At 32.5% G+C, this 9,957-nt stretch overlaps 1 protein-coding gene and 1 long non-coding RNA gene across 2 annotated transcripts; one reads left to right on the top strand and one right to left on the bottom strand.

The window, feature by feature from the left end:
- Positions 1 to 2,256: 2,256 nt before the first annotated feature.
- LOC105155616 (IRK-interacting protein) lies at positions 2,257 to 4,546 on the bottom strand. Its single transcript, XM_011071515.3, has 2 exons — positions 4,160 to 4,546; positions 2,257 to 3,980 (listed from the first exon to the last, which is right to left on the bottom strand). Exons 1-2 carry the CDS (start codon positions 4,220 to 4,222, stop codon positions 2,667 to 2,669), a joined length of 1,377 nt encoding a protein of 458 aa, XP_011069817.1. The 5' UTR covers positions 4,223 to 4,546; the 3' UTR covers positions 2,257 to 2,666.
- Positions 4,232 to 4,733, top strand: LOC148789326 (uncharacterized). The gene is made up of 2 exons (XR_016067980.1): positions 4,232 to 4,372; positions 4,470 to 4,733. It is a non-coding gene; the product is annotated as an uncharacterized LOC148789326 (long non-coding RNA).
- The last annotated feature ends 5,224 nt before the right edge of the window (positions 4,734 to 9,957 follow it).

Here is a 9,957-nt window from a genome sequence, read left to right as displayed (position 1 = left end):
TGGCCTTCGTCTTTTGTCTTGGCCTGCTAGTCCCCTTGGGCTGTTGGAACAGGTGCATTAGGCGGTCCTGGGCCTTGTTGCTCTTTTTTGTATTGGGCCTTCTCAGGTCATGCACATCAATATATATATATATTGGATAAAACTTTTACAATTATTCTATCCAACTATTTTATTCAATCGGCTTTATCAACCACTTTTTCCTAACTATAAACAACCCCTAAATATATTTTTATTTATGGTTGATATTTCCAAAAGGGATATGGAGTTTTTTCTTGAATCAACAAGTGAATTTATTAAGAAATCCATTTAGAATCATGCAAGACAAGTAAAAGAATTAATAAAATTAGAATTAATCCCGTTATTTTCTAGAGAAAATATCATTTTTTGTCCTATAAGTTAGGCTCGTCTTACTTTTGATTTCATTTGTTAGGGGATTAGCACGTTTAGCACCATAATTTACAAAAATTAATACTTTTGGTCACATTCACTATTTCATCTATAATTTAACAACATAGGTCACTTGCCCAATACGTGGCTGTTAAGTATTTTTGGATGAAACAACTACAGTTGAGGGGAAAAAACAATACTTCTACCAATTTTCGTTAGAAAATTGATTAAAAAAAATTACATGCAAGTCACGTAATTATTTTAGAATAAAAAAGATAACGGTCACGTATTTCTTTTTTATTTTTCTGTTTTTTTTTTCCATAAATTGCCTAACACAGGTTGACAGAAAAATGAAAGTGAGACATTTTTTCAAGTTATTGAACATTTTTTTAGAATTCCATAAATAATAAAATTAAACATGTTTGAACTTAAATTATTGGGCAAAAAATGGAATTTCTCCTTTAACACTTTTGTAAAAAATTAGGTGAAAAAAGCTTTATACACCCTGGAAATGAACTTCAAATACTGCATGCAGTAACATAAAGTGCATGCATGAGTGGATTTGACCAAGCTTTAAGCTTTTTGAAGTGCACGTGAGAATTCTTGACCACAAAACCAAGAGAAAGCAGAAGAAAAGGTTCCAATAATTTAGCATTTAGATGGTCCAAACCCATACTATACAGATATTTCTAAAATGATTTCTTACTCATATCAAATCATACTTGACCATATACTATTTTTTTTTTTTTTACATTAACTTACATTTTATCATTTGAATTATGCTTGCTTTTATATTTTATTTTTTAAACTTTTTTTTTTATATCAGGTCACCATCTCAAATTTACAAAATTTGCATTTTGTTATATATGATTATTTTCTTATTAATTTTTTTGGTTAGAAAAAGATAACATGCAGTGCATATGTGGAAAACATCACACCACATTGACCTTAAATAATATACATGCACTACATGTGATTTTTTTTGATAAAAAATCCCATCGAAAAATAGTCATATATAATAAAGTGTAATATTTCACAAATTTGAGATGTTAAGTTGATAAAACAAAATAAGTTTAGATAACAAAGTATAAAAACGAGCATAGTTCAAATGGCAAAATATAATTATCCATATTCTTTAATAGTCCATGAATACTTTAATACATGTTCAAAAATATAAACAAACTATTATAAGTATATTTGTAGTGAACGTATCTAAATCGTATCATACATTCCTTAAATTTTATATTTCTCATTTTCCCGTACCATATACATCAACATACCTGTATTCATAAACCTTAGATAGGTACCAATCGGCATCATCTAGAGTTGTGTTGCCCCTTAAATGATGCATTTAAATGGCTTCATATATCTATAAGTGGTGTAGGTTATAAGCGTCCTACACCGATTGTAAATGAGAAGTTTAAACAGTTTATAAGTCTTAAGATCTCGTTTAAATAATAAATTTTAATAACTCTCAATTCAACCAATACATCAATATGCGTATAAACAAATTACAATAACTCACATAGAGTGAGCCTAATGCCCACACATCCTGGAAGACTCGTCGAACCTATAACTTCAAATTTGTTCATGGCACCCCACTCGAAAAATTCTTACTCAAATCAGATCTGACCGAATTAAACCAATTACATAGCAAATATGATACAACCTACCATATAATTGATCGCTTTTCTAAATTTTACAACTATTGCCATCAGCCTGCCAAGCTATTAACAAGGGGGCCCTAAATGCATTAGTCCCACTACCTCTCTACACACCCAACATTTAAACTTGAATATCACCAAAGAAATCAACATGCCTTCAAAGCAACAATAAGAATGGCAATAGACCCCAAAAGGTAACAACTCATGGAAACTATAATGATTAGATTCCATATGCAAAAGCTTTATCTGCACATCTCAAAGATACAAAGCCAATCCACCAACATCATTGACCAACTCATCAGTGATAAGTGCAAATAAAAGCAACAAGAAGAGTCCAATTCTTTTTCGAACTTGTTGTAATCTTTCGATACTCTAAATTCACTGACAGCTTGTAGAGATATAAAAGCCTGATATTCTTCTTTAGATTTCGTCAAAATCTTGATCTTACACTTAACAAGAATCCCACATCTCCGATGTGTTTAAAAATGCAATCATTTTTTTTTCCGATAATGGTAAACATTTGAAAATGTACGTAAAATTTTGTCCAACGTGAAATCGAGCATGGTTGATTAATTTATGTAATGGTTCGTTGATCCGATGGTTGAGATGCATTTGCTATAAAGGAGAAGGAGTTAAGCCCATATCATTCAACTCATTAATGCTACCACCATTGTGATTGTTGTGGTACCTGCAGATCACTTTGCTCTTAACCACATTGTTATAGACATAGAATCCGGGTGTAACCATGATCCGAACCATTGTGGGTGTGAGCTTCTTGGCCTTATCTCCTCCCATATCCTCCATGTAAACCGGGTCAAACCTAACTCCATTGTCCACTCTGAAAATGGGCAGACCCGGGTGCACCGAATTAGCCAAAAGGTGCACCAACCACACAGCCTTTGAAGCTCCGAAAAAGGCCTGCAGAAGCGGTTCGGGCCATGCCCGGTCCCAAGCCAGCATGGCGACAATCTCGCTCATCCTCCTGTCACAAAACTTGCTGAAATCTTCACTAAAATGCCTGGTCCCCTTGCTCAACACCTCCTCCCATGCCAACCCCTGCAACCGGCTAAACATCGTGAAATTCGCCTTGCAACGATCAATCGGGTTCAGAATCGGGTTCGGGGCACCCTTTTGGAACCCGATGGATTCGAAGTCCTCGAAGAATGCCCTATTCAGCAACGCCTCAAAATAAAGAAGAATCCCTCTTGTGTTCCTTGTGTAAGAAATCTTGATATCATAAGGTTGAAGAAGCAAAGCAATCCGATCATATACCTTCCCCCCCATTTGTCTCAGCTGAAGGGCCAATATCCGGGTCAGGACCCGAACCGATGATCTAGCCTCAGAAAGCAGAACCAAGAAATGTTCAACCACTTTTTCTTGATCACCAACTTTTATGCAGTGAAGATTAACCTGAGAATTCTTCCCACTGCTGCAAACTTCAAGCCCAGATTTCAAGCTATGGCAGTAAATTTCCAGCTTGTTCAGTTTCTTCTCAAGCTCAGCAACAGAGTACTTCAACTTGGAAGCCTCAAGAACAGCCTCATCCCTCTTCCTGCTGGCCAGAATCAACTTATTTGAGAGCTCCGCCACCGCGAACTTCCACTGCTCCTCCATTGACAGGGCGGAGGAGACGCAGTCTGATGACTTGGGGCTTTTCTTGAGTGCCAGAGAAGCTAAAACCGACTTGAAAATCCCATTTGGACTGGCCATCAACCGATGCCTGCGAACTCCGTTATTCTCCAAGTGAACAACTGAGAATTTATCCCTATTGCTAGGCCTGCACTGGTTGCACGAAACCCCAGTCGCCTTGTCGTTTTCTTGCCTCTTTCTTGACGACCCTTTGCATCTTTCTCGCCTATCCATTGACGGAGTTGCTCTAAAGCTGCTTCTTCCCTGAGAAAACTCCTCATCTTCATTGCCTTCTTCAATCTGTAAAAACCCGTCAAGAAAATTAGAGAAAATCGAGCATGGATTCCCACATTTCTTTTTCAACTGGAAATACAAAATCTTCAAGTGGGGTGTTCTCTTTACTTGAAGAAAAACACACCCACAAAACACGCACATATACGTCTACACATTGGTGTGTGTATGTAGACTGTGATGCTTACAGGGGTGAACTGGGTAGGGTGATGAGGGAAGAAGTCAATCTTGGTGGAAGAAGAAGTAGCCATGGAGGATTTCACTCTCTGAAGTTTTCACGGCTTCAAACTGTTATCAGATACCAACTTCTTACTACATCCATCATAAAAGTGCACACACAGATTACTATAAGCTACAAAGACAGGTTTTGAATTCTCAATAAATTTCAAGAATTTGCATGGGTAATTTCATGCTCTTTTCGCTGTCTATCATTTTCGTTGAGGCTGTGTTGTCGGCTTGTAATCATTTCCTGCTATATATCTTTTCTTTTTTCCCCAGTTTTTGCAGGTTTTTTCATTTATGTTAATTTGTAGTTTTGTGAAGACGGAAGCAGTATGTGTGAATTATGTGATCTACTTCTACCCTAATGCCAAAAAGAGAACATTCACTAAATGCAGCGGGTCAGACCTTTTTAGCATAAGCGCCGCTGAACTCTGATCCTGTGGTGGATGCGTTCTTCTAATTGGTTCTTGTGGAGCAAAGTAGGATTTGGAATTGGATTTTTTTTTTAATTTTTAATTTTAGGAATAATTATATTTTCAATCCCTAATGTGTAATTTATTTACACAAAGCACTCTAGTCGTTTGTATAGTTGCTCGTGATAGTAAAAAAATATGGGTAGTTTGTATAATGTTGTTGACATTTTATGGAATGTATATGTAAGTTTTTTACAAACTGGGGGTAATTTGTATAAGGACGTTCACGTTTCTGATGAGTGTATGAGTAATTTTTTAAAGACAGAGGGTATTTGTGTAAATAGATTATAAATCAAAGGGTATAGATATAATTATTCCTTAATTTATTATATCATTTATTTTATTTAATATATGTATGTAGTACATATAAAATCTTTTATATATGTGGTGTGCGTATATTTAATACAATCTAAAAAAGAAAATTTACTTTGCTAAAATTATATATACTTTTTGGAAGGGAAAATTTTGTAATCCTGAATTTAATTTTTGCCCCTTCAATTATATCTAAACTAACATTTTACCCTCAAGGCTCAGACTATGAAATTATGAATTTATCTCATGATTATTAAATGTTAAGCATGTTATAAGGATCATAAAGATGTGTATTTAAATATTAAAAAATTCTAATATTTGTATGTATAAATGTGGATTACACAAATATTCTCATTTGCCAAAATTATAAAAATCATAATAGTGATAAAAAATAATTCTTTTCTCATTTAATATACATAATTAGTGATAATTACTTCAATATCAACAATTAGCTTTTTATTGTTAATATTCTTTTAACTTTTTTTTTTTTTGCTTATAGTGTGTGTTAAGTTTATCTATGAAGATAGGTTTCTTATGCTATATTTAGCACGATGGATCTGTAGTTAATTAGAAATTTTAAAATTTTAAATTTTTTTTAATAATAATTTCTTTATATTTATTTGAGTAATTCTATCATAAAAAGTAATTTAAATCTTTGGACTCTCATTTCCATGATTATATTTTGTAAAAGATAGTATTAGGTTACGTCTGGATTGATGTATTTGAAATTATGAATTTCAAATTTCTTGGAATTTATTTGCATTAATTCTAGATTCGAAGGATTTTATATTCTTGAACTTTAAATTTAAACTATATTTTAGTTAAAATTAATTAGCAGAGATGGATTTCAAATCTTTTAACGGGGAATCATTTGAAATTCTTTTTTTTAAGATTTTTCGCCAAATTTAAGTCAATCGATCCAAATGTAATTATGATGAATTTCAAAATTTTTATATATAAAATTATTTGAAATCATTTTTCATAAATGCTTCATTCAAATCTAGAGTTAATGGATTTGACAAAATATCAAGGGTTAAAATATTGTATTTTTAAAAAAATATAAGTGGATAATTTACTCATTTATAATATAAGAGAAATTACTTGCATTTGTACCTTAAAAATAAAAGAAGGGATAATTACATCCCTTTCCCCTGAGGTTTGGTGCAATTAGACATAAACCCCTTGTGGTTTGTGAAATTACATCAAATACCCTTGAGGTTTGATTCCGTCTAATAAATATGTCGCCCCATTAGTCAAAATTAACCGAATCTAATTGATATTTACCCTTAATTGACTTAAAACCTGACTTATTGCAAGTCAAACAATTATTTTCGAACTAAGCTACCCTTTATAATGGTGAAAATATATTCTCTCGCATGCATTAATGCGTAAAGATATATGAGAGTAATTTGATTACAAAAAAAAATTATTTGACCTGCTAAAGGTCAGTAATAAGTCACTGAGGGTAAATATAGTTTTTTTTTATTTTTTTGTTAATATCAACAAACTCGGTAAATTTTTACTATGAGAGCGATTTACTTATTAGACGAAAAAAATCTCAAGGGTGTTAAATATAATTTCTCAAACTAAAAAAAATTTATGAATTTCAAAGAGAGGAAACTGTAATTATCCCATACAGATCATAATTGGTTTTATATTCTAAAACTGGCAGATTCTGCATTTAATGCTAATACATCTCATTCAGTGGAACTAGCTTAGCTGTTCGATTTAATTAGTGCAGCAGCAAACGTATTGGATTCGAATATCCTGTCTTTATGATCCATCTCCATTATTGATAATCTTAATTTCACATATATATGTAAGAACACAAGACGTGCAAGAATGGGATAACTAACTACTTACGAGGATGGTGTCCTTATGCTCATGGTAATAATTAATGACTTAACCTAATTTCCGTCAGACAATTCTGTTTCCATTGAAAAACAAGAGTTTGAGAAGTGTGATCCATCCCATTAGCTAATAATGTAACCAGAATGGGATTTTTTTTTTTGGTCCCATGATTTAATTTTTTTAATATATTTAGTTCAATTATTTATGAAATTCTAAGAAATAGTCCAGCAAAATTGTAAATTTATTTCCACAATATAGCATTATTTTATACTTGACCTAAGACAAAATTTTAAAATTGACCTCATGTTGCTTTAAAAATTGCGAATAGAGATCAAAATAGTTGCACAAAAGGAAAACAAAATTGTAATTTTAGTCCTATGATTTAAAGGGGTCATATTTTTGCTATATATGAATTGTTTTTCGTAATTTAGTCCTGTAACTTTATAATTTTGGTAATTTTAGTCCTTTCTCGACCAATTAATCGAAAAATTGCATATGACTTACACATGACCCAATTAAATTATAATTTTAATCTTTTAAATCAATTCGTGCAGAACCAAAAATGTCAACTTTTCTAAGTTACATGACTAAAAAAGTCAATGCCCCTTAAAATTACAGGACTAAAACTACAATGTAATTGGGTTATGTGCAATCACATGCAATTTTCTGACAAATTAACCGGAAAAGGATGAAAATTGCTAATAAAATTACAGGACTAAGTTGCGAAAAATAAATTTGTATATGACCAAAAATGCCATACTACAAAAAAAGTAGGATTTGGGGGGAGTTTAGGAATGCTTTGGAATTAACAAAATTAATTTGAACATAATTTTGGAATGGTTTGGACTGGTTCACCTTCCATCCTTATAGATGGTGTTACAAATATTTAGGAACATTTGATGAAGGACAATTTTAATTTGGCACGGTCACTGTAACACATTGTTAGTGACCATTTCTAATATGAATTTTTGCAAAAAAAAAAAAAAAAGTTTCATTTTTTTAATTGGAACGGGTTGGATGACATTTGGAATGGTTATATTTTTTATTTAGAGTTAATTTTGGAATAATTTTTATAATACTCATGCTTGAATTTTGGAATTGTATTTATTTATATTGGTGATATATTTAGGAACGGTCATTGGAATGGTTTGCTTGTCAATATTTGAAATAGTAGTAGGCACGGTCAAATTTTATTTAGGAATACGTATTTAGAACTATTTTAGCAATGGTATTAGGAATGGTCAATCTTATTTAGGAACACGCATTTAGAACTATTTTAGTAATGGTATTGGAAATGATGATTTGTTTAGATTTGTAACATTTTTTTTATAATTACTAAAATCATTCCTAATTTTTTATTTTATAATTTTTTTATAAATTATTTAATTTATATATTTAATAATTTTTTATAAGCTGTGGGTTGAGGCTGATGATCCTCCATCAACTTCTGGAACGTCTCCTGCAAAACAAACAAAATTATTAGAATTTTACCCAAAAATTATTTTAAAAATAAAATAAAATTAGTAATTAACGTACCACCACCTCAGCCACACTCGGGCCGCTCCAGTCGCCGTTCGCCTTTTCCTTGTAGCACCTGGAGAACAGTTCCATCTTCTTGGGCAGCATACTGAGTTCTGCCTCCTGTAAAAAACTAAAACAGTTAGCATAATATTTATAAAATAATGATCAAACTTAAAGAACAACGTAATGTTCTTACCATCTTATTCTTGTGCATGCCGACATAGGAGGATTCCCCGCGGTACACTGTGGAGGACGCCACGGGATTTGCCGCCCGGTTCACCTTATTCTTCGCGGACTCCTCTTGAAAGTCCGCTCGCCAATAGGCCTGGAGCTGGAGCGATACGTCATTGGCAAGCCAAAGTGGCTTGACCAGCTCCTTCCGGATGACGGCAAACTTTTTCTGAATGTATTTTTCGGCACACATGTGGAAGACTCGGAACATAGACTCATCATCACAATCCCACCAATAGTTCATCTACAAAATATCAAATTGGGAAAGTTTTAGTAAAGTTCATGTAACAATTTAGGTTATAAGATAATAAATTAATTTAAATGACATTACATTCATGCTCTCGAACCAGAACTGTTGGTGCTCTGGCGGCACCTGCATCAAACATCCCCAAAGGTGGGGAAAGTGTCCTTGCATGACCGCATAGATGCGCTCGTGAAATTTTCTGTCAAACCTGAAAGGACATTTTAATTACTAATTTTGTAGATAAAACAATACTAAATATTAATCATTATAACCTAATATTAATCATAAACAAAATTACGTCATATCATCGAGGCTGATATACTGGTGCAATTGATGGTGGGGGAACTGTTGGTGGTGCATTTTATAAATGTAGCAACACCATTCTCAAACTCCAAAGTAAGACCTTCCCTACTCAGTAGGTTCTTCTTATACATCCATCTCCTCAACTGTATTAACATGATGAGTCCTACACACAAATATATATATATATATATATATATTATAATATTAAATTTAATTGATGGAATTACAAAAAATATAATCAATTAACAAATAAAGGGTTAAAGTTGTTACCCGATTAAAATAACTTTAAATATCAACCAAAATTTGAGAGATTGATGAACAAGAGTATAAAAATATTAGTTGGACAGTGAGAGATCAAAAAATTCGAGAGCGATTGAGGAAATGGAGAGAGCATAAGAAGAATGGAAAAAGATAATGAAATTAAACGGAAAGAGAGAAACATATATATATAGAAAAATTTGGAAAGGACTTTGGAATGGGTATTGGATCACATATTTAACCGTTAAAAAGTAGTCGTTATTTTACAATTTGCAACTTTCATTGGACCGAACTCCCGAACGTTTTTTTTTTCTATTGAATTATAGCCGTTGTATTTTATTTGGAACGGTCTTGATAATACAATATTAATGAAACAACAAAATCGTTCCAACTTGTGCCGATTTTTAAGACGGTCATTGTAACACATTATGTCTTAATTAAAAGCTCACACTTAGCAATGATTTTTTGCATAATTGCTTAGGTGCGTACTCAAAGTCGTTCAAAATTGTACTTCATTTTGAAATACGTTTACTAACTGTCATATTTTGGACATCGCTTGTCTCACATATAG

This window comes from Sesamum indicum, linkage group LG1 (assembly GCF_026168435.1).
Source record: "Sesamum indicum cultivar Baizhima isolate 11 linkage group LG1, ASM2616843v1, whole genome shotgun sequence".
In the NCBI taxonomy this organism is placed as follows: domain Eukaryota; kingdom Viridiplantae; phylum Streptophyta; class Magnoliopsida; order Lamiales; family Pedaliaceae; genus Sesamum; species Sesamum indicum.
Note: the sequence above shows the minus strand (reverse complement) of the source record. Positions and strands in the feature narration are given on the sequence as shown.